This window comes from Medicago truncatula, chromosome 2 (genome assembly GCF_003473485.1).
Source record: "Medicago truncatula cultivar Jemalong A17 chromosome 2, MtrunA17r5.0-ANR, whole genome shotgun sequence".
NCBI lineage: Eukaryota > Viridiplantae > Streptophyta > Magnoliopsida > Fabales > Fabaceae > Medicago > Medicago truncatula.
The window spans coordinates 21,401,901-21,427,535 of record NC_053043.1 but is presented as its reverse complement, the minus strand read 5'-3'; the positions used below and the strand labels follow the sequence as shown (position 1 = coordinate 21,427,535).

General features: G+C 35.3%; 1 protein-coding gene across 3 annotated transcripts; it reads right to left on the bottom strand.

The window, feature by feature from the left end:
* Window positions 1-10,797: 10,797 nt before the first annotated feature.
* Window positions 10,798-24,615, bottom strand: LOC11422854 (regulator of nonsense transcripts UPF2). Of its 3 annotated transcripts, none has more exons than XM_024777396.2 (18): window positions 24,412-24,615; window positions 24,126-24,219; window positions 23,614-23,701; window positions 20,966-21,168; window positions 19,651-19,995; window positions 19,338-19,442; window positions 19,060-19,187; window positions 18,272-18,448; window positions 18,034-18,115; window positions 16,965-17,258; window positions 16,667-16,864; window positions 16,462-16,563; window positions 15,521-15,772; window positions 14,908-15,126; window positions 14,357-14,527; window positions 13,643-13,828; window positions 12,451-12,915; window positions 10,798-12,130 (listed from the first exon to the last, which is right to left on the bottom strand). In XM_024777396.2, exons 2-18 carry the CDS (start codon window positions 24,201-24,203, stop codon window positions 11,624-11,626), a joined length of 3,600 nt encoding a protein of 1,199 aa, XP_024633164.1. In that variant the 5' UTR covers window positions 24,204-24,219; window positions 24,412-24,615; the 3' UTR covers window positions 10,798-11,623. The 3 variants fall into 3 exon arrangements, with proteins under 3 accessions (XP_024633164.1, XP_024633165.1, XP_039686476.1); XM_039830542.1 differs by having other exon boundaries at window positions 11,624-12,130; window positions 24,126-24,208; window positions 24,412-24,590; XM_024777397.2 differs by lacking the exons at window positions 23,614-23,701; window positions 24,126-24,219; window positions 24,412-24,615 and adding an exon at window positions 22,720-22,741.
* Window positions 24,616-25,635: the final 1,020 nt, after the last annotated feature.

Below are 25,635 nucleotides of genomic sequence, written 5' to 3'. Positions count from 1 at the left end.
TTATCAATTCATAATTAAAAGTCAAATATGAACAATTTTCACAAAATAGTGTTCATCAAGTGGTATCAGAGCCTGGTTCCTTTTTAAAGGGCCAAAAGTTCAAAGGTATCAAATTCTTCTTGTTCATTATTCTGATTTTCATATTACAAAAAAAAAAAAAAAATCAAAAAAATATATATATATATATATATATATATAAAAAAAAATCAAAATTGTTGCTTGTATCATCAATTTCGTTTTTGTGTTTTATTTGCCACACTTTCCTTGTTTTTACCATTTACCTTGTCATTTCAGAATTTGAATTAGTTTCCTTGTTCACATCATTTCCAAACCTTTGTTTTTTTTTCCTTTCATTCCTTGCATTGTGTTAAGTTTGTGTTTTGATTTCCACTATTTTGAAAGTTTTCTTACCTTGATTTACTTGGTTTCTCTAAAGAACTCAAAAGAGCAATTGAGTGGAAAAAGGAAAGAGTGATACATTAAAAAAAAAAAAGCCAATTTGAGTGAGTGTAAACACTTGTGAGGATTAGTTTTAGGGAATCATGGTTGAGGAAGGTCCAAATAAGTTACTAATAGATGCACTCACAACAAGGTTTCAAGCCATGTTACAGGTGCAAGCTGAACAATTTCAAGAACAAATTGATGAGTTAAAAAATAGTTTAACTAATGATGGAAGTGGTGGGGAGGATGATGGAAGTAGGCCTAGAAGGAGGGATGAGAGGCCAAGGGAGGATAGGTTGAGGAGTATTCCAAGGAGATGGAGGTGGCGAAGATTAGAGCCAATGTGGTGGAAGATCACGAAGCAACCATGGCTAGGTTCATTCATGGACTTAACCGTGACATTAGTGACATTGTGGAGCTGCATCATTACATGTCTTTGGAGGAATTAGTCCATCAAGCCATCAAGGTTGAACAACAACTCAAAAGGAAGGGTCAATTGAGAAGAAGCTCAACTTCTTCTTTCAATTCTTCAAGTTGGAAGGACAAGCAAAAGAAGGAGGGTACCTCTTCACCTAAGGAGGTCGCGAGTGATCCTAAAGGTAAAAACATTACTTCATCCCAAAATCTTTCTACTAACAAGATTGTTACGTGTTTCAAGTGCCAAGGTAAAGGATACATAGCTTCTCAATGTCCAACAAAGAGAACTATGTTAATTGAAGAGAATGAGGACCTTGAGGAGGAGGAGTATGTCGTGAATGATGAAGGAGGGGAAGAAGAGGAGGATGGTGAAAATGGTGAATTTCTCATTATTAGGAGGATGTTGGGAAACCAAGCTAAGGAGGAAGAATCAAATCAAAGGGAAAGCCTTTTCCATACAAGATGCTTAGTGCAAGGAAAGGTATGTTCTCTAATTATTGATGGAGGTAGTTGTACTAATGTTGCTAGTGCACACATGGTGGGTAAATTAGAATTAGAAACAAGACCTCACCCTAGGCCTTACAAACTTCAATGGCTTAGTGAAAGTGTAGAAATGCTTGTTGACAAACAAGTAGAGGTTTGTTTTAAAATTGGGAAGTATGAAGATGTTATGGTGTGTGATGTAGTACCAATGGAGGCTTGTCATTTGTTGCTAGGAAGACCATGACAATTTGATAGAGGAGTGCAACATGATGGCCGAAGTAATAAGTATTCTTTTATGCACTTTGGGAAAAAAATTATTCTTGTACCATTGAGTCCTAATGATGTAAGAGAAGATCAAAAGAAAATGAAAGAAAAATATGCGCAAGCAAAAGAAAAAGAAAAAGAAACAGAAAAAGAAAAGAAAGAAAGTTTCATGGCAAAAAAAGAAGAAATAAAAAATGCCATTGTCACCAAACAGCCCCTATATTTGCTATTTTGCAAAGACGTGGTTTTGTTTACTAACACTTCTAACACTCAAAAATTTCCAAGTTGTGTTGAATCGCTTTTGCAGGAGTTTGAGGCTTTGTTCCCTAAAGAGATACCAAATGGGCTGCCACCTTTAAGAGGTATTGAACATCACATTGACCTCATTCCAGAAGCATCTTTACCAAATCGTCCAGCCTACCGAAGCAATCCCCAACAAACACAAGAAATTCAAAGTCAAGTTGCTGAATTGGTAAGTAAGGGATGGGTAAGAGAAAGTTTAAGTCCTTGTGATGTCCCTGTTATTTTAGTTCCAAAAAAAGATGGTAGTTGGAGAATGTGCACTGATTGTAGGGCTGTTAACAATATTACCATTAAGTATAGACATCCAATCCCTAGGCTAGATGACTTACTTGATGAATTGTTTGGTGCATGTTTATTTTCTAAAATTGATTTGAAAAGTGGCTATCACCAAATAAGAATTAGGGAGGGGGATGAATGGAAAACTGCTTTTAAAACAAAATATGGTTTGTATGAGTGGATGGTTATGCCGTTTGGTTTAACTAATGCACCAAGTACTTTTATGAGACTCATGAACCATGTCTTGAGGGAATTTTTGGGAAAATTTGTTGTTGTGTATTTTGATGATATCTTGATATATAGCAAAAATTTAGAGGAACATTGTGGTCATTTAAGGGCTGTTTTAGAAGTTTTAAGAAAAGAACATTTGTTTGCAAATTTGGAAAAATTTGTCTTTTCCACAGATATGTAATTTTTTTAGGTTTTGTTGTAAGCTCCAAGGGAATCCATGTGGATGAAGAAAATGTAAGAGCAATCAAGGATTGGCCACCACCCAAAAATGTAAGTGAGGTAAGAAGTTTCCATGGTTTAGCAAGTTTCTATAGGAGGTTTGTGAAAGATTTTAGCACCATTGCTGCACCTCTTAATGAGATTGTTAAGAAAAATGTTGTTTTTAAATGGGGTGAGAAACAAGAGCAAGCTTTTGCTGCACTTAAAGGAAAAACTCACCAAAGCACCAATTTTAGCATTACCAAATTTTTCCAAATCTTTTGAAATTGAATGTGATGCTTCTAATGTTGGAATTGGGGCTGTTTTGATGCAAGAAGGACATCCAATTGCTTATTTTAGTGAGAAGTTAAAGGGTGCTTCCCTTAATTACTCCACTTATGATAAGGAATTGTATGGTTTGTTTAGATCATTGCAAACTTGGCAACATTACCTACTGCCCAAAGAATTTGTCATTCATAGTGACCATGAATCTTTGAAACATTTAAAAGGGCAAGGTAAGTTGAACAAGAGACATGCCAAGTGGGTTGAGTTTCTTGAACAATTCCCATATGTGATCAAACACAAAAGAGGTAAAGCTAATGTGGTTGCAGATGCACTTTCAAGAAGGTATGCCTTACTCTCCACTCTTGAAACTAAAGTTTTTGGACTTGAGCAAATTAAGAGTTTATATGAAAGTGATATTGATTTTTCATCAAAATTTTTAGCTTGTGAACATGCTGCCATTAATGGATATTTTAGGCACAATGGTTATTCGCTTAAAGAAAAAAGATTATGTGTGCCAAAATGTTCCATAAGAACTTTGCTTTTAAAAGAGGCGCATGAGGGGGGATTAATGGGACACTTTGGGGTTGTTAAAACTTTAGAGTTGCTGCAAGAGCATTTTTATTGGCCACATATGAAAATTGATGTCCAAAAGTTGTGTGAAAGATGCATAGTGTGTAAAAAGGCCAAATCAAAAGTTTTGCCTCATGGTCTTTATACACCGTTACCAACTCCTGAATTTCCTTGGGTTGACATTTCCATGGATTTTGTTTTGGGTTTACCTAGAACAAAGAATGGGAAAGATTCTATTTTTGTTGTTGTTGATAGGTTTTCCAAGATGGCACATTTCATTGCATGCAAAAAGGTAGATGATGCAAGCCATGTGGTTGATTTGTTTTTCAAGGAGATTGTGCGCATTCATGGAGTTCCAAGGAGCATAGTTTCAGATCGTGACACAAAATTTTTAAGTCACTTTTGGAGGACCTTGTGGGGTAAGATTGGAACAAAGTTACCATTCTCAACAACTTGTCACCCTCAAACAGATGGTCAAACTGAGGTAGTAAATAGAACTCTCTCTACTCTTCTTAGAAGTGTTCTTACAAGAAATTTGAGAATGTGGGAAGAATGTTTACCCCACGTGGAATTTGCTTACAATCGTGTGGTTCATAGTACTACAAAAATGTCACCATTTGAAGTTGTTTATGGTTTTAACCCACTAACTCCACTTGATTTGTTACCTATGCCTAACAGTTCTTTTTTGAAGCATAAAGATGGAAAAGACAAAGCTGAGTTTGTGAAGAAAATGCATGAGCAAGTGAAGTTGCAAATTGAAAAGAAAAATGAAGGGTATGCTAAAAATGCAAACAAAGGAAGGAAGAGGGTGATTTTTGAACCCGGTGATTGGGTTTGGGTGCATATGAGGAAAGAAAGGTTTCCTAAACAAAGGAAGTCAAAACTTCAACCAAGGGGTGACGGACCATTTCAAGTTCTAGAAAGGATCAATAACAATTTATTACATCTACTGAAAACATCCATGTCCATAGAAAAATGAAAATGCAGGATATCATTACAGAAATAAATTGAGACACAAGGTGAATTCTTCTCTTGATCTAGTGGCAGACCTTAATACTGTATTGGCTGATTTGAAACCAAGTAAGTAGGGGCAGGCCAGATAAAAGGGTTTGAATTCCCGCTCAGACAGAGGGCTTTACCGTTAAATCATGTGTTTATGTTAAATAGCCTTCCTTTGTCAAAAAAAAAAATTGTTAAATAGTCTTCCCCTTTCGAGGTGAGATGGATGATCCACTTCTTAGAGCCTTTAAGGGCTCAACTTGGGATGAACTTGCAAAACGACTTATCTTAAATCGACTGGAAGTTTCTGGACTTCGTCATTAAAAAGATGGATTTCAGAATGCTTAAGGCATAGAGATCCTCTATCGACATTCCTTTTCATTATAGCAGCTGAAGGCTTTAACTTGTTGATGAAGAATACAGTGGATTCTGAACTTTTTTCTGGTTACACGTTTAAAGAGGGTGAAGACCGTTTTTCTCACTTACAATACGCAGATGATACGATGATCCTTGGAGAAAAAGGTTGGGGGAATATTCGGATTATAAAGGCAAATCTGATGTTGTTTTAATTGATGTCAGGCTTAAAGGTTAATTTCCATAAGAGCCTCCTCGTGGGAATAAACATTTCTCAAAGGTGGCTTGAAGAAGTGGCAACAATTTTAAACTGTAAAGTAGGGAGCTTCCCTTTCAAATATCTCGGATTACCTATTGGAGCAAATCCGTGGAGATTTTCGACGTGGCAATCAGTCATCGATGTGGTGAGATCGAGATTATCAAAGTGGATACATAAGAAGTTATCTATCGGTGGTTGTGTGGTTATAATAAAATTGGTCTTGTCAGCTATCACAGTCTATTACCTCTCCTTTTTCAAAGCTTTGGTAGGTATCATATCTAAACTTGAATCTCTTTTAAAAAAATTCCTTTGGGAGGGAGTGAGGATGAGAGGAAAATTAATTGGGTTAGTAGAGATAAGGTGTGTAGGCCTATAGAGGGGGGGTTGGGAATAAAAAAAATTGGGTGCATTTAACATTGTCCTTCTTTGCAAATGGGAATGAAAAATTAGAGTTGCAGGTGATGGAATGATTAGAAATGATGTTATTAGAAGCTCATTATGGTGGGGAGATATTGGCAATTTAGAACTGGGTGTTAAAGAAACTTCAAATGAGTTCTCTGTAAAGCAGACCTATAAGAAGATTATGTCGGGATCTGTTGTCATTCCCGATCCCTCATGGGTGAAGGTTCGGCATAAATCAGTCCCGTCAAAAGTATCTTGTTTTGTTTGGAGAATGTTTCAAAATAGAGTAGCTACAAAAGACAATTTTCTTAAGAGAGGTATCATCGATCAGGGGTCCACTCAGCGCATCGGGGAGTGTGGTGCCGAAGAATCAATCGCTCACCTCTTCTTTGAGTGTATGATGTTTGGAGGTACATGGTATGTGATTTGGAATTTCTACATCTTTTCAAAATGATGGTTTGCCTCATTTAGATCAATTTCAAGGTTTGATTGGTAATGGGAGAGTCTTTTCTAGTAGACTTGGTGTGATTTGGTTTGCCTGCATTTGGAGTATTTGGAAGGCAAGGAATGACAAATTGTTCAAAAACAAGGAAGTTTGCTTGGAAAATATTGTTGAATCAGTGAAACGGAGTTCCTGGAATTAGCTGAGATTCAAGACAAATAGCATGGAGTACAATCTGAATCAATGGTTCGTGAATCCCAGAGCTTGTCTCGGCTGACTGGAATCGCAAGTGTGAGGTTGAGGTGTGTTTTGCGCATTTGGAGATAGGTCAGACTCGGATAAATACCATCTTGATAGCGTTTTGGAGTATTCTGGAGCGACAGGACAGATTCAGATATTTTACAGGATATCAAATTGCATCAGCATTTTCATCTCGTGTATTATTCAAGTGTGTTGAGGTTCCATTTCCGTGTAATTCAGGCAGGCTGATGTACAAAATCCGCTTCAGGTTTTATGTACAAAAGCCGCATCAGGTTCGTTGGGACTGTGTTGTGAAATCACCAGAGATCAGTTTATCGTCTTTGCTGGAAGTTGGATAATTTGTTTCAGAAATTACTTAGTTTTGACGGTCGCCTGTTAGTTTTTAAGTGGATTTTCTCTTTTTTTGCTGATTGGAGATCGTCAATGGCTTAGGATATCATCGGCGTTCCATAAGGAAGGTTGGGCACATCTAGATGAGTTGAAGATTTGGCGCTTCAGATTATGTTTGCAATATGGAGTTTTAGTTTTTTACTTGCTGATTAAGAGTTTTCGTTATTAGCCTTTCAAGCTTCGGTGTCGCTGTTTAGGCTTGTCAAAGTTATCGGAATCACTTGGTGTGTGGCTCCTGCTGCTTGTTTTATTCAATCAAGTGCTGATCAGTTGGCTTAGGCGTTCCCATAGTTCGTTGTTTCTTGGTTTTAAGTTTCTGCGGCGTCGTCTGAGTTCGACTGGGTTAAGAGAACTTATGTCTTAGTCTTGTTTGTTCATAGACGGTATAGGCCCTGCAATTTACTTTTCTTTGGGCAAGGTCTGTTGTTCGTTGTATCGAGTTATGGGGCTAGTTGCCTTTTGGGAGGCTTTTAAGGTTGTTTCTTGTATCAAGTTTGTGTCTGTTTGGGCGAATTCTTTGTACAGTTGTAGGCATATCTTATGCCTCTTATTTTAATTTAATTTAATTTAATTTAATTTATTCTTGGCTTTTTCAAAAGCAAAAAAACAATTGTAGAACCGACATCATGAGATCTTTAATTTGTTAAGGGTAGATGGTTCTTTAATGTGGAGAGCCATTGGCATTTCTCAACTTTTAGGAACCTATTTTCGCGTGAGACTAAGAAAACCAAAGAACTTAATCTAGGGCAGTGATATGCATGTTTTTAAAACCATTCAAGTGAAAGATACCATTTTCTTCCCCTTATGGCAGTGTTGGTTTCGCTCAAATTCATGTTCAACAATTTTGCTAATCCAAAGTCAGAAATTCTTGCATTGAAGTAATCATCAATGGGTATGTTTTGAGGCTTTATGTCACAAGTCAATAGATGATCCTATTGATGGACTCTTCATGTAAAATACCAGTACTCTAGCTATCCCTATTGCATTTTCAAGTCTTAGTTTCCAATTTGGTTCTCTTTCTCACCACCGCCACCGAAAAGAAAACTTGCCAAAGTGCAATAAGTCAGGTACTCAAACCAAATTCTTGTGACGAGTGAGACCAAAAAATTGTTCAATTTTTTCACTGCCACGCCAGTTTTGGAACATGTGGTGCTGATGACTCCTTCATAACAATACCAAAACCTCTCCTTCTTTGCTCTTTGTCAAATCTATCGGTAGTTCAAGCAAACCACCTATATGACCACTGGTATTTTACTGAAGTTATATGAAGGTCACGGCAAAACCAGAATGCCAAGCCAAGCATAAGAAGCATCAGGGAAATCCTCTTAATCCACTCCTAATACTTTAATGCTCAAAAGGTTCTCCAAAAAGAAAAAGACCTAGAAAAGAATAGCTTGCATTCCTCAATTTCAAACATGTGTTACATAAAATCATCACAGCCAATTAATTACATGTTATGAACATCTGTGTCCATAAAAAAAAATTATGATGCGAGATATCATAACAGAAATAAACAGAGACACAAGGTGAATTACACCATGTGTCCAAAATCAACAAAATATATTCGAAGTTTTAACTAATAGCAAGAAAATCAAAAGCCTGGTCAACTTGATAACAAACAAATTTTAAGTGAATAAATTTTAAATTTTTGAACGGAAAATATTATTAATAGCAACTAAGGCACATCTAAAAGGCATTTATAGTACAAAACCACTGTATTAGCAGGGAGCCTAAACAAAAACAACTAACAAACTAGGAAACAAACAAAACAAAAGCCATTAGCTGCTAAACCACATCCTACTACAGCATAAATACAGAACCATACTAAACCAAATCACTCTTAGTGAATACATTGGTTGGTAGTCCTTTATCATGCATCTCGCCAACAAGCTTCAAAGCACAAGTGTCTCTCCCAGATTTGAACAAACCATCAATAATAGAAGTGTAGATTTTTGCATCAGGCGTCATATTTTTAGAACGCATTTCTTCAAAGAGATTCAATGCTTCATCCACCCTTTTTATCTTACATAATCCTTTAATCATCATAGTATAGTTATGAATATTAGGAACGACTCCCCGTTGGTCCATACTATCAAATATATCCTTGGCCATATCTGGTTGATTACTTGGAAAACACCCATCGATGAAACTATTAAAAATAGCAACATCAGGTTCTACTCCTACTTGAACCATCATCTCATCAATTACGATCTTAGCTTCTTCCACATTTCCCTCCTTGCATAAAGCCTCAACCATTATACCAAATGTATAAACATCTGGCTTGATGTTTTTCAATACCATTTCATCCAACAATTCAGATGCTTCTTTCAATTAACCCGCAATGCATAGACCATTAATTAGAGGGCTATAAGTGACAACATCAGGTAAAAGAGAAGTGTTGTACTTAAGAACCATTTCATTAAACAAATCAAATGCATCGGTTACACGATTTTCTTTGCATAAACTATCAATGATAGGGTTATACGTGACCACATTAAGACTTACATTTTCCCTCTCAGCCTGTCTCAACAAAAATACAGCAGCTCCTGTTTCTCTTCTTTTACACAACGCATTGATCAAAGTTCCATAAGTGAGATGGTCTAACTGATACCCTTGGGCTACTAATTTCTCATGAAACTCCATGGCATTGTCAATTTGACCGTTAAGACAGAGGCCTTTCATAAGGAGTATTCAAGGTAATAACCCATCTTGAAAATTTTACCGAATATAGAGAAGGCGAACCCCATTCGACGAAGGAGGCAGTAACAATTGATCAAAATGTTGAATGATATATTATCCAGCTTGATATCGTCCAATTCCATGCGACGAGAGAAGGAAATAGCAGCTGAATAATTCTTCTTCGTTTTGACAAAGTAATTAAGTTTCTTTTGTTAACTTGGAAGCATGGATCGGGATTGTTAGTGTTACGGAGATTGTAAATGAAATAATCATCATCATCCATAGGGCCATAAGTGAATGGAATTGGAGGTACAGAGTGAGAGAATAACCTTCTTGATATTGTGGGTTTTGTAATTGAAAAAACCCTAAACCCTAAATATGACATTGTGCAAAAAGGTTCAGTTGGGGAATTGGAAACTGTGTTGCAAGAGATAAAGACGGCAATGAAACAAGTAGTGTATGAAGAAGAACCAACAACGTGACGAGGTCTTCAGCATTTAAGATCCGGTGTCTAATAGATATCCATATTGGAGAATTTTTTTGGGGTCTTCTAAAACTTAAGACCCTCATTCTTAACCGAACCCCGCACTACTTTTTATTAAAATAATTACTGTATTGTTGGAATGTAAATGATGAAGAGTTAGTCGTGGAACCGATTTAAACCTTCTGTCAAAGGATCTCCATTGGAGTGACTTCGTGCTTATTAGGTATAATTATTAAAAAATTATAAAAGAGTGATGTGTACACATGAAACCTATTTAAAAACTCCAAATTGAAGGTCTCTGATACTCTTATTGGTCCAAACTCCAAAATAGTTCAAAAATTGTATTATTGATCCGTATTTCCACTATTTCAAATTCTCACTCTTTTGATGCATAAAAATAAGTATAATGTAAGTAGAAGAAAAATTGTAACGGTATACATGAATTGACTTAATATCAAAGACTAAAACTTCGGTATAAAAATATTGTAAGTTATCTAAAAAAAACACATTAAACCCTTTCTCATATTTTTTTTTTCTTTCAATCTTCCTCGTCATCACTCTCCCCATCACATGGCGAGATGTGGAAGACAAAAAACTAATAAAAATTGTGGTCAAGTAAGATAAGCAAATAGCCAATGAATATAACAAGTTGTTACAACTCATTAATAATCTACTAAACAGTTTAACTACGATGTTCAACGTCATTAACCATAATCTCTTAAATATATAGATACACAGTTTTGAAAAAAGTAAAAAATAATTAATGATGGTGGAACCCACTTAATGGTATGACCCACAATCTATTTTTGTGTCTATCTCTCTCTAAATTACAAACTCCATTTATTTTAGCTATTTTAGCAAATGGAGAGGATCTTAACCCATCTTCAAGTGTCTTTGACCACACTGGTAGTTGAATATCATAAATCCATGCAAACTAATACTTATTATCTAATCTAAATCTCAATATAAATAAATGTTATAAAATTGAGAACGAAGCCACGCAAATTCTTCAAAAGGCCAATATGGAAAAGTCTCCCACATCATAACACTAACATTAAATACTCATTCCAAAAAAGAATGATGACATAAATATAAATATCAGCAGAAACTCAAATCAGTTAAGTAACCATATTAACATCACACTTCACGCTCAAATAAGTTAATTCTTGAGGGATCAAACCATTATCTAGAGTTTCTACAAGAGAAAATCCACGTTTTTAAATACAGTACAATCTATACCTAGACCCCTTTCAACGGGTATGGGATCAAATAGATCCATACTCCAGTCTATCAATAATTACTCTTTGAACTATAATGTTATGCAGATAATAATTATAACATACATGGGAGACATTCAGTAACCATGACTAAGACATGAGAGGTTGATTCTTTAATTTGATGTTTGACAGTTTTCGGCCCGTTCACAAGGTTTCAAGACAATTTTGCCTACTCATTCTTCCTCAAAAGATACAAGCCGACATCGCCGACTTGAAAAAGTAAAAACCACCAAAACCATGCTTAGTGATTTTGTCTCCACATAGAGCTAGCTATACAAGAGGTTGGTTTAGAGGCCAGGATATAATTACTGGACTCCACCTGTTACAATCCTGCGTGTCAACTTGGTCAAGAATCCAAGATAGTGTGCACAACACTCTACAAACCCTGCATCACCAACCCACCATGCTTGAAACCGCCACTTACCAACAAGATAAGGGACTTGTCCTTGCCAGTAAGTGTTTGAAGAATAGAATATGAGAGCAGCACAAGAGGAGGCCAGGCCATTACTAATCATGAATATCTGAGGAACTTTGTTTTCAATGTCTATCATGCTGGAGGGAAGCAGATGGCATAAAATATCTGCCTTCCACATTCACTCAAGTATCATTCACCTTCTTCTGCTATAGTAGATCCCACCGCCAGTATAGTAGTGATGATGCCGATGCCGTGATCCACCACCCCTGCCACTGGTTCCTTCAAAAGAGTTGCCACGACCACCAACCCTGTTACCTCCACTTTGCATCCAGTTCGAAGGTTGGGCCCCCAATCCATTAAGCTCTTCCTCTTCTCTATCATTATACTCCAAGATAAGCCTCTTAATGTCTTCTTTCTCCTGAAGCTCAGCCGCTTCTTTCTGTTTCGTACTCTGCACCAGTGAGGAATCACTGGGGATGTACATCTGCTTCGTTTGTTGTTTATTACCACGCTTCACCAGAACTTTCACCTGAACCTCCTTGCTTACGCCAGTATCCTCGTCTAAGGCTTCATCACCACTTTCCCCACCAGTTCCTCTCCCATGATGATCCTTGGCTGATCCTTCAAATACATTCATTGGAATCATCATGTTCAATGTAGGACGGCCCCGTAGCTCCAGTCGTCGCTGTTCCATACTTTCCTGCATAAATTATAATACAAGAACTGTGAATATATAAATCCAGTTGCCAAACATTGCTTACATCAGTTACATCAGAGCAACGTTGACCCATCCTTCCAAAGAAAATCTAATCTTACATAAGCTTGTTGAAATTTAGGAATATAGTGGACAAGAGAAAAGATACGGCATGATATATATAAAAAATAATGCTCTAAATAATTGAGATATTGTGGCATAAAAAACTACATTATTTTCAAACTAATCTGTGTCAAGGTAAACCATCAAATTTTGCAGAAAATGAATCAGGAGCAAGTGAACATGATAAATAAGTAATCCCTTGCCTGTACGACAGCCTTGAGCTCCTGATCAAAATCAGCTTCTTCTAATGGGTCGACTTCTGTCACCTTCTGTCTCACATGGACTTCATCTTCATCATCAGAAGCAGGTCCGTCCTCATCCTCATCGTCATCCTCAGTCTCACCCCCATCATCATGATTCTCCTCATCCAACTCTTCATCATCATGTCCTTCTGCATCGATTACGTCACTCCCTGAATCATGCTCACCTTCGTTGACATTGTCTTGCACTCCATTTTCCTCAATGCCGTTATCATTGTTTTGTCCATTGCTGACCATCGTGGTGGAAGTGCTCCTACTTAAGGGCTTATCAGTGTGAGAATGTTTTTCACTACTAGCCTTATCAGTAGAAACTATTCGGTCGTGCTCCTCAAGTTCCACTAGAGCTGCATTCACCTCATCAACAGAAGTGTAACGAACCATACTGGGACGCAAGTCCGCAAACAGATCCTACAAAACAATCAATAACCCCAAAATAGCAAATGTAAGAAAATGAATATCCACATGAATACACAAGTTAGTGTGACAGTTTTTTAGAATCTACTGACAGCATTCTAAAATATATGTGTGTGTGTGTGTGGGTCCATGGATGCTAGTCGCAGCAATGAGGAAGATATAGAGGTTTTGGCAGCTACATTTTCCCACAATAACCATATTTTTCAAAAATGGTTATTCCATGAAAATTCCATTCTTGTTCCAAACTTCACTCCATATTAAATTATATCCTGTTACTTGACTGTCATATTAAATTATTTTCATCATGTTTGTCATAAATAGATCCTATTTGACATCAACGCTTAATTCCACCATACAAAGGTATTACATGGGAACACGATCACTCAGATAACATTGGTAACAATAAACAAGAAAAAATAATATATCTTCTGAAGTGCATAACCAAAATAATCACAGAAAATAAAAACTATTAATGCATAAAGCTACCACATCTTGTCATATCAAGTTCTAAATATTCAAATATTGAATATGTTGCAATCCCAAAGACATAAAACACGGTACAGAAGTGCTACTCAAGCTACTGGATTAAACTAAAGACTGATGCGATGCATACATAAACTATGATTAGGATTGCTACTCCAAATCATCGAATACATGAATTAACACATCAATCATTCATTCATAATGAAATGCAGTCAACAAAAACGCTCCCCAGACTGACCTGCAAGTCAAATTCAACATCCAGAGGCAGTGCACCTTTGCTTAAAATATACCGTTGGAAGTGCATCAGGAACCGATCAAGCTTTTTCTTAGAAGAGCCGTGATCAAAGTAATGGCCACAAGTTTCAAGTAGAGTAATGATCAACCTTATACGGAAAAAATCTTCAGGTGGATCGAGTACATCTTGCTGGCAGAATAAATAAACAAATATAATGATGTCACGAGAAGGCTTTCATATGCAAAATTAATTAATTAATGAAACAAATAAAAGAATGCAAACATTTCTGTATTCAAGCCATGTCAAACACATCGATCTGATCAGTTGACTTGGGCTGTCCTCACCTTACAAACCAATTTTGCGTGGTTGGGTTAGGTCTAAGCTGAAATTCTAAGATGGTATCAAAGTCTACCGTAGATGCATTGTAGGGTTTCCTGCATCGCCCATGCTCCCGATCAATCGGAGCCTGGGTATGATGGATATGTTGGATATTCAACCCATAATTCAGGTCCACTCCTAGGGGTCTTAATTGCAGCAAATATGGGCTGCATTCATTGCAGCCTTCAACATCTTCTTGTGTTGGGTGTGTGATTAGTCTTGCATCGCTTAGAGGTTTGGTCTAAGTAGTGCTGACAAGGCATGGGGAGTCCCCACCCTGGATCCTAAGCCTAAATTCTACGACTCCTAAAAAATTAAGCAGTATTATACAACCAATACCTCAGGTGTTCCATGGCCAAAGACAATAATGAGATACAATGTCTCAAAAATAACAGATGAGTCAGCATGCTTGTAGTTGTAAAGCTCTCCTAAAAATCGCATGTTGGCAACGCGTCTTTGTTGCATCCCATAGTCATTTAGTTCCAACCCAATTCTAATCTCCTCCAAAACCTGAAACCAAATACCAAAATCAACCCTAAAAACTGTCTGGAAAGTGAATATCTATTAAAGATTCACATAAAAAAATTCCATTCTCCCTAAGGGTTAATGCCTAGAATTTGAAACAGAAAACTCAACTTTAATCAGAGGAAAAAAAATAATTTGATTACTATTGGGCATGTTAAATTAAGTGAGCAACTTAAAATTGAGAGGCAGACTTTGCTCAGTCCGACCAAATTTACATGCAAACAAAGGTATGAGAAACCAAAACAAGAGCTAACTAATAAATAGGCGTTCCTAACCAGGCATCCTTCAAAATTCAGATCATTCTATTCTATGAAGAAGAGATGGCAAATCAAGAAAGAAGTAAAAAAAATATCAAAAATAACAACCTCATCAACTATAGCTACAGCAAACTCATCATGATAGCGACTTAACCCAGCAGCAAGAGATGCAACCAGGTGGATCTGACCATACTTTCCTTTGTGAACCTTCATGAAGCATTTTAAAAGATACAGTTCACAATCACTCCATGGTAATTTACGAAGTTGCCTCAGCACATGCTCAATGGTCGTCTTGTCAAGATCAGAGAAAAGTAACTTTCTGATATACTGCAATGAAGATATCATTATAATGTTAGTTGAGATTATAGTGTTACGATTACAGAATAAAGGGAAATTAGAGTAGTTATTGTTGTTAGAGTAGTTAGTCAGTTTGTTATTTGGATTGTAGTTATTGGTTGTTAGAGAAGTAAGTTAGTTCTTGTTATTTGGATTACTTAGAGAGTATGTGTATAAATAGGAGAACAAAAATGTTAAAGAGTATCTTTTGAATATTGTAATTTTGAATAGAGAATTCTCTATTGTAAACAGAGAACACTTGAGGAAAGATTCTCTCCTATTCTATCATATTTGTTAATAAATTCTTCTTTTCTGGAATCCAATTATTGGGTTCCTAACATAAAGTTATTAGAGAAAGAAAAGGAAGTTGAAATAAGAATTGCACCTGATGCAACGGAGGACGGACTTTAGCTACTCGTGCAGATCTTTCAGGTGGCTTGCAAAGGTAGTATGCATTCTCCACCAAAGTGCTATGTCTAGGATCCAAGTTTTTAACATTTTTCAAGCGCATCAGTATCTCCAACATGTTACCCATACGTATACTAGTTTCTGGAGACCGATACAGAAAACGGCCACATGTTTCAAGAAGGTTGCAAGCTACATCAATGTTGTGATGACTAAAATCATCTAAACAGGCCTGAAACGATAACAACATGAATTGAGGATTCAATAGTTTATAGGCGACATCACAATACATATACTCATTCTCTTCAAACCTTACAACAAATGGTGTAACAAATGCAAGTGGAACTAGACTTGAAGTAAGATAGAAAATTTGATGCCAAATAAAGCAGTATCATTGAGTTAATACTTAATACCCAGTTCAGTTGGTCAATTATTTGACACAGAATATGTTGCTTCTCCAAACTTTGTCAAAACTTTTAAAATTTAATCTTGAAAGGTTAGGTGCGGTCCAACAGGGCAACAAACTTTTCACAAGTTAGGGTTTAACTAAATCTTTCAATTGGTTAACTTAAAAAGAGTAAAACAGTTGTCTTCTAAAAAATGTGCATATTCTAATGCTACAAAAAGGAGCTATTGTGATATGAAGAAAAGACCGTGATCTAAGAATCAGTGAAATGGAGGATGACAGCATATTTCACATGAGTATAACTTATAGGACTTCTGTAACCAAAACAGAAGAAAATAATTGAAGAGGACTTTAGAATTTAAAAAGCTAGGCACAAAAATGTATAGTGGGTGAACCTGAAGCCTATTGACATTATAAGAACAGCTCCAAAACAGAAGTTGTGAATTTAAGAAAACAATTATTGTAATTAAAAGGAGTTAACTATGATATATGATTTGATTATTAGTCTCTCATACCTTCAAACAACTGAAGACCAGGCCAGCAGGGGCAATTTTGAACTTGCAAAGTTCTCCAATAAACCTGATATTCCTGATCTTTGTCTCAATATTCATCTGGTCCTGTTAAGTCAATCCAAAAACAAGATAACAAAAGTAATTACCTAATTTAAAGTGATGAAAATAATTGATTCAATTCCAATGGAAGATTTTATATAAAATTAACCTTTTTATTTATTAAGAAGTTGAATTCCTCCTCCAACATCTGCAATAGAAGGGAGGAGACATCCTTCATACAAGTTGAGAGTGTGGCAACCATGCGTGAGTAATACGCTAGCAGTTCTAGAGAAGTCCTTGGTACACTGAACAAAGCCCTCACAAGCTTTTTCCGATTTGATTTTGAATTTAGATAACAGAACTCTACCTAAAATTTGTTAAACCAAAAGGAACTAATGATTAATAGTGATGTAAAAAACAATACAGTCTAAGAAAATAAGTAAATGAGCTCAATAAGATATCCTCACTGTTAATTGATCTATAAGGTCCCGGCTCACACAACCCGGAAGCCTCTGCAATAGAGCATCCAAATTTGTTCCTTCAAGACTTCTGAGTTTTTCTTTTTCATGTTCCCCCTTTTTTTCACCTTCTTTTTCTTTTTCTTTTTCCTTGTCTCTGTCCAACTCTTTAGACTTTTCTTTTTCTTCTTTATCATTCACTATCTCTGAGCTTTCTCCCTCAGGTAAAACGCTAGATTCTGTGGAGACCTCTCCACTATCAAGGGTGACCAGTTGACTTTTGTCTGATTCAGGTAATATTTCCTAGATAATTATCAATCTTGGAGTCAGAGAATAGTTGCAGAATGTAGGTAAGAGAAAGAAGAAGAAAAAAACCAGGAAGAAGGTTCTATATCAGAAAAAGTTTCACATTATTAACCAAAGAGCCGTGCAATGACAACTAAAGTTGCTGAAATTCGGAAAAAGTATCTTACACGTAAAAAGATGAGAAGTGCATACTCCAAAACAGAGAAGTACAGGAAGAAATATGAAACAAAATATAATTTGTCAACATTTTACGACATGGATGAATGACGGAATGCATATAGTCGAAACTATTGCTAGTTCCAAGCTATATATGAAGAATAAATATATTTTAGCCCAAGATCAACTTTCCTAAGGGTTAAGCATCCAGGTAGAGCTCCAATGGTTAGCATCAAATATTTGAAGTGTATAGAAAAACAGCTAAAGACTAATCTAATGGAAACTAGGTCACACTATAATAAGAAAACAATACACAATATTTTAATCAAGTAATTAAACAGCAACTAGAGTGGTTTCAAAGAAGAGTAGTCACTCTCTTTTCAACACTCTCTAACACCCACTCTTTTATTGTGTGAAATCAATGTGGGTCTTACACTTTGGAAATGGGTCCCACATAAAATGGTGGGACCCATATGGATTTCACCCAACAAACCAACAAAAGAGTGAGTGTTAGACAGAGTGTTCTTATCACTCCTCCTCAAACAATCATGGTTGATCCCAGCTGAGTCAGAGATTCTGAAATAGGTTAAATAAATTTGCCAATATGATTTCTTACGGTTGATTGGTCTTGACCCTTCACAGATTGCTCATTAACTTTTGGCTCCGTTTCTCCCAAAAGCACAGCAGGAACAAAAGCTCTGGAGAAAAGCAAGCAGAATAAAGTTCCGTCTAAAATAAAACAACGGTAAACCAACTAAAGAAATTTTTAAACCATTGATGTTTACATCAAAGTTTTGAACATGTAAGAATACAGTGATCAAGGACTAATGGAGAGTTTAATTGGAAATACAAACCTAAGATCAGGTAAACATTCATAAAAAGCTCTGGTGTCTTCATCGTCCCATATAGGTTCAACAACAGAAGAATCTTTCCCAGCAGCAGAAGAAACAGCTTCCTCACCACTAGTAACCCTTGTTGTGTGGCCATCCTCTGGCATTACAGGAGGCTGCATATCAAGTGCTTCAGCTAATCTGTAACAAGACAATCATAATTACAGAATAGAAGAATTAAAAGGAATAATTAGACACACATCTAGGAAACAATCAAATGAAGGGTGACTCCACTTATAGTCTACATTAGACAGAAGAGATTGGCAGGATGAACGAAATGTCAAAATTTAATAGCAAGTAAGCAAAACTATCTTACAAAGACATTTTGAATTATCTTTTTTTATCAATTTCTGGGGAACCTCGACGAGAGAGATGAAGCCCACCTCTGGGCTCAGACAACGTGGTCTTAACTCAATATATATGAACCTAAATGTGCTTATGTTTCCAACAAACAAAGATCTCCCCAATAAACTATTCTAACCCGCAGACAACCACATAATTCCAAATTTCCCTCAAATCTGCTAGACTGTGTCTCAATAGCTCAAAGAATTTATGGCTTTTGCTTTATGCATAAGTGCATATATACAAATAAGCCACTGTGCTAGGCCAAAATACACATGGGCAGCCATACATGTAAACCTTAAACAGGGGTCAAGAAATTTTTTGCAAAAAGATATTATGTACTAGATACACAAACAAATAGCCATTAGACATGGAACATGAAAAGTAAAAACTAAACGAAAGCAACTTACGATGAGACATTACGGTACAAATGGTCATAGGATTTACGAAGTTTTTCATATGAAGAGAGATTTTCTTCGCTTAGCTCTCCTTTTGCATTCAAAATCTTAGAATTTTCATGCTCCATTAATCGAAGTGACTGTCAAGAAATAAAAGGTATCAATAATCAATAATTGAAAGGACAAACAAAACAATTGGCACATATTTCATGGAAAAAGAAAACAGAAAAGAGAAGGTGAAGACAAACAACAATAAATATAAATAATGTTACAGATACAGAAATGCTTACAGAATGCTCAGACTGAAGTAGTTCTGCTGCAGTATCATAAAACGAATAACATGCTTTCCTGATAACTTTCTTTTGATCTGCCGTGATGTTGAGGCCTTTCATAAACTGTTTCAGAATGTCAGTGCAAGAGTATTTATAACACAACTCTGGGAAGACAAAACAATTCTTAATACAGATAAAGGTTGGAGGAAACTTGCAATGATTTAAAATGAAGAGGTTGAGAAAATCAATGCAAAAGGAAGACATTGAACAAACAAGATTAATAGAAAGCACTGGCAATATAATTAATATAATGAATTAATAAAAGAATTACCTCTTCATGAATTTCTGGCCCAGTAACAGAAAGTCCTAGAAAAATTCTTCCTTGCCGAGCAAAGCTAGAAAGAAGGGTCAAACTTGTTTGCGTAGCTTCCCGGTCTTTCAGCTGTTCCACACTGGTAAGATCTTTTATGATACTGATAAAAATACCACCATCTTCAATAACCCCAACAAAAAAAAGTTCCAATAGAAGTTTCAGAGAGCTGCGCTTCTTCATTGCCTTTAAGTTTTTGTCTGAATCTGTTTCATCACCAGATTTTCCAGGAGAGAAGACTTTGAGAAGTCCTTGAATCAGAGTTGGCACAAAATCCTTGTACCTTTGATGAAGCAAAGAGCATATCTTTCCGAAAAAGAGCAAGTGATGGCCATATACCAGAAGGCAAATATTTTAGGTAACATTCACCACATAAAATAATGGAAATTTTTCAAAATTCAGTGGAAAAAGTAACCTACGTGCTCGACAATGCAATTGATTGATTTTGATTACCATTGTATAATAGAAGAATTTCTTAAGTTAAGAAAGACAAGTACAAAGAAGCATGACAAGAAATTACTAATAATAATAATAATGCAATGACAGGCTAAAACATGAACAAAAATTGAATACAAGAGATATACAACTACAGCATGGATTGAAAAGGCATACCATTGTACCAATGACTTCTAGGAAAAATACATTTATACTGATTTACAGACACACTGTGTGTACTGTGTATGAATGTATGCATTGTATACAATAGTCTCCGTTGGAAAATTAGTGTTACCAGTGCTAATGTATCAGTTTAGGCCTGGTCTTGTACTAATAGCAGTACATGTGACCTAAGTATTAAATTGGAGAGGAAGGCTTGTGTTTTATATCTCAAATACACCTTATTACGGAGACCTACTGCCTCCCTTTTCCTCCTTCCCTACCTAAACTATAAAAGTCTCAATTCAGCAGTCAATAAGATTTTGGTATATGTTCAAGAGATTTTTCTATTAAATAAATTAAAAATTTAATTGCTTACATAATTAGATATTTAACTGATCTGTCCATTTCTACTTCTTTTTGTTTCCAATCAGAAGATCCATGGTTTCAATTTGTCTAATTGAAAATATTTTTCTTAAAGAAAAAAGATCCTTGCTATTTGCAGCTATCCAAGCTCAAAGTCATATAATAATATGGAAATACTGAATAAGGAGGAATACACAGTAAGCAAACGGTATGAATTTCAAACTCATGGACCCACAGCAAATCAGGGATATCTTTTGTTCCAAGGAAATAGTTTCTTTTGTGTGGAAAATAGGATAAAAAATGGAAATTCACATACCTGAACTGCTGCTTGTATATCAGAACTCCTAAGTTTTGCCTCACATATAGCTGCCACTGCTTCACTAACAAATTTGCTTAAGTTGACACTTCGCAAGTCGTCCATCAGTGATTCACGCTGCTCTTCATTAATCTGCTTCAGTTTCTTAATAACTGCAGTGTTGCGTTTAATGCTGGAATCCAAGGTCCTAAAAAATCCTGTGTCTGCAATGAACATCATATTGTATCACTATCTGTGCAACATTACAATATACCAGAAAAACAACCTAATATTGCTCAAAGGGATTTGAACTTTATGGGTGATTTGTTTCACGATATGAAATCCCAATGCCAAGATTGATATTCCTTTATATATTATTAATGGGAATATTAGCACGGGGTATAATTTTTTAAATTGTTTAATTGAAAATCTACCGAAAAAACAAGTTGGAGGGGGAAGTTAAACTAATTTTTATTCCATTGGAATGTAAGATCCCCCCCAACTCTCTCTTAATATGGGAATAAAAGACGACGAAAACATGTGTAAACACTAAACAACACTCCTGGGAATCAATAATACTCAAACATTTTATTAAAAACTGCAAACAAACATGGGAATGATTCACTCCCATTCCCCGCCTCTCACTTTCCCTGGAATAATTTTACCTACCTCCCTTTAAACATATACAACCTAAGATGATATTATTAAAACAACAACTTAGTCTTTTCCTACAATGACTGATATGTTTTACTAATTGCACATACCATATTACTTAAATGTCATGTTTTGAAAGATAAATTGGAAACTAGATCTTCATTAAAATAAATCTTGATGAAACATTTACATTAGTATCCAAGTGAAGAAAATAACTCAATGGTATAATTTTTTAGTTTGTATAGGAGTCAGTAGTATTACATAGAAAATTACATTTGCAGACTCGTTTAGACTGATAGATTACTATAGCTGCTTCTGCATTGGGAACCTTCTTGCTGCTTATATAAATACAATTAGTTACATATCTTGTTCATGCTACAACTGAATTGCTAGGTCAAAGTTTCTACCAAGGGCTGGGTGCGGAGATTAGACCTTGTGTGAAATGTGTGTGCTGCATAGGGTTGAATCTTCTACATCTATTTAATGGAAAACTCGTTACCGTGAATCTTGGGCCATTAGTGCAAACCTAGGTGTGAGCTCTAGGGCTTAATAAATGAGGGGTACAAGTATGCGGAGTTAGGCTCTGCTGTTAAGGACGAGTCTCACTTGACCATTAACCGGAATGTGTCCATATTATTTCATAATTTTTTGATAATAGCTAGTCATGTTTAGTTTAGAATTGAAGCTTACCATATACATTCATGCATTAACAACTTTAGAGATATTAAAAATATTAAAACTACATTGATAATATCTAATCATGTTTGTTCACCGCATCAATATTTTGTTGGGGGAGTAAATATTACAGGGTTACCTAGAATTTTCTCCACACTATTTAAATTGGGACCGTGCAGTATCCACACTTCAATTCTAAATGCCTCTTACAGAGGATATTGTCTTATAGAAACAACAACAGCTTGAGCTAATATTATAGCTGAAAAAAAATTAAAGAGCTAGGTCAGCAGAGGAGGTTGCTGGAGAAGGTCGTCAGAGTGAAAGGTTGAAGGAGAAGCTGCTGGCTGGCTAGAATGCTGACATGTTTGAATAATGAAACAGAAAGAGAGATGTGAAAGAAAAGAGTTTCTAAGATGAATTTGAGGGTTTTTGGACTTCTGGCAGACCTGTCATTTTTCCATTACTGCAATGTCTGCTTTCTGACCACACTGATAGGAACAGCTTCATTCTGCAACGTTAAACAAAAACATTCCCGAGTTCTTAAAATTAAGTATTGCACTCAAACATGACATGACTTTCAAGATGATATCATGTAGACTTAAAAAACTCGTTATAATTCCATTCGTCTGTACTAGTTTTGGATCAATTTTCTGACAAATGGTTTTGCGGGGTTAAATTGATTTTTTGACACTTGAATTTCTTTCTTGTATTTTGCCAGGCCAGTCTGGATTTTTCGTCAGCAGATTTATTCTTAAGACTGAATTCCTTTTGGTTAATTTTTTTTATTCTGACATTGTGGTGATTGTCAGAACTTCATTAAGTATACATGACATAATTAGTTTGTGGCAACTGAGAGTCTCCCTGTATGAAATAGAAACATTTGAGTAGTTAATAATTTTTTAATGAGTGGATTATTGAATTGAAATATGTAATTGACTTTTTTATATTTTGTATCAACGGTAAGTGACAAAGATAACTTGATTCACTGGCCTCTCTTAAGAATTAAATTCAACCGTGTTATTTAGTACGTATTTAATTAAACTCAACCGCGTTATTTAGTACGTGTATTCCAGCAAAAAATTTCCAAGTAACCATCCGAAGTCTCAATTGTTTTGCTATAGCAGAGGAAGTCCAAGACCTAGTGTCCAGGCTAGGATTTAACTCATAGAATATGGATATAGTCTATTAAAGAACTTGGTAGCTGTTGTTAATCAGTTAAGCTACCGCTCAACCAACTCTGCATTAAATTGTTTTATCCATTCCTATTTCCTACCGGCAGCAAAAAACAAATTCAGATATCCGTAACGTAACTGACAAAAACAAAAGGAATAAAAACTAACCAGGCCTCTCGGGATTCAAATTGGTTTGACGTAAAGCCATTTTTGCCTCGATCGATTTCTTGATTTCTTCGAGGTGAGCAACAGCTTCCTAAGTCAACGTGCAACAAGACAATAAATACAAAAAACCGTCATGAATTGCATAGCTACCCTATAGAATCTGTATAAATTTTCTCACCAAATGCTCATATGAAAAGAAAAAAAGTGAAACAAACATCACTAACCATTGTTAAACAACCTAAGCCACTGTTAAAATTTGCAAGATATTGCATTTTCACTACCTCCTCTTTTGATATCTATTTTCTCTCACCTCTAAAAAAACTATATTTTCTGATTTTTTATTTTTTTGAAGAAAAACCCTTAACATACAAATGTAATAATCTTAAAAGGGATAAAAAAGTGATTTTTATTAAAGCTGTTGTAATAAACACGTGAATCCCTTATTTCCCTAATGACCCAAAAGAAAAAATGAAGAAAAAACAAAGTAGTAAAGTTGAATGAATGATTAAAACAACCTCATCATCTTGTTTGTTGTTAGTTTCACCTTCATTGCGACATTCATCTTCATTTTGATCCATACCCTTATCTTCCATTCACAAAAACTACCCACTGAGAAATCAAATAAGAGAAAATTAGAACTAGGGTTTCGAGTGAGTGGTAAACATCATCATGAATTAAACACATCGAATAACAATTTGAAAAGAAAAAGATACAATTTTGCATGCAATTAAATACAGTAACAGAAAACCTAATAATTAATTATTGAGGAGAAAAAGGAAGAATTGAAGATGAAAATAGTACCAAAGTGAAGCTGAGTAGTAGAATCGAAATCGTTGGGAATGAAGAGAATTTGAGAAAGAAGATTATGATTATAGTTGTGTTGATTTGTTGAATTTGGGAAGAAATTTTGAAGGGTTGTTCGTTCGTATCACTATTGCTATGAGACTCGGTATAAGAAGAAATCACTACTTCATTAATTTATCATTTTATTTATATTTTCACTATGACAAAATATTTGTTTCAAAATTATAAGTAGTTGTATGAAAGGTTAATTATGTTTTAGATCCCTGCGCATTTTTGGTTACATTAGTTCCTATTTAGATTTTATTACATTTTTGGTCCTCCGATGTTTTTTCCGTTAGCAAAATAGGTCATCGTTGTTAATTGTTGCTGATTGAGCAAACGGAAGCACACGTGGATGTCACTTTTTTTTGTGTTGGGTTAAATATGTTTTTAGTCTTTATAAAATTGTGACATTTTAAGTTTAATCCTTACTTAATTTTAATAGTTATTTTAGTTCTTACAAAAATATTATGCATTTAATATTAGTCTCTGCTCAATTCAAATTTGTTTAATTTATTCTTAAACTCTTAAGTTTTTAAACAATTTTTTGTAATCGTGTTAAGAACATTACTAAAAGTTCCGCCATAAAATTTGATTTATATGTCCATATTTTATTACTTTTATCTTTAACTTTTATTGTTTTTAAAAATTTATATTTAATTCGTTTCAAGTTAAAAAAATTTAAATTTTATTAATTGAACCTTTCATAGTGTTCTAAACTTGTCTCAAAAAATTCATTCAAAAATTTAAGAGTTTAAGGATAATTAAACAAACTTTGTTTTAGTAGGGACTAAAATTAGAAGTGATTTTTTTTTGTAGGGACTAAAAAAACCTACTAAAACTATTTATGATAGTATTTTCATCATGAAAAGATATTTTTGACTAGTAATTATTCCAAAAAAAACTATCAATTCGGCAACAAAATCACTCATGCCCGACAATGCAAAAGAAGTCATCGATAAGATAATGAAAATCGTGAATATTATTGGCATTGAGATAGTCATTCCGCCTATTTCGTCAAGATAAAGAAGACGTAGTCTATCATAACAAAAGATGTTGACCCAAAGATGTTGAAGCGGCATATATTATTTGAGTAGAACCTAATATCATTAACCATGGGCAAAATATTGAATGAGCGTGGGTAAATAATTCCATATTAATTTGAACCAACCCATATGCTTC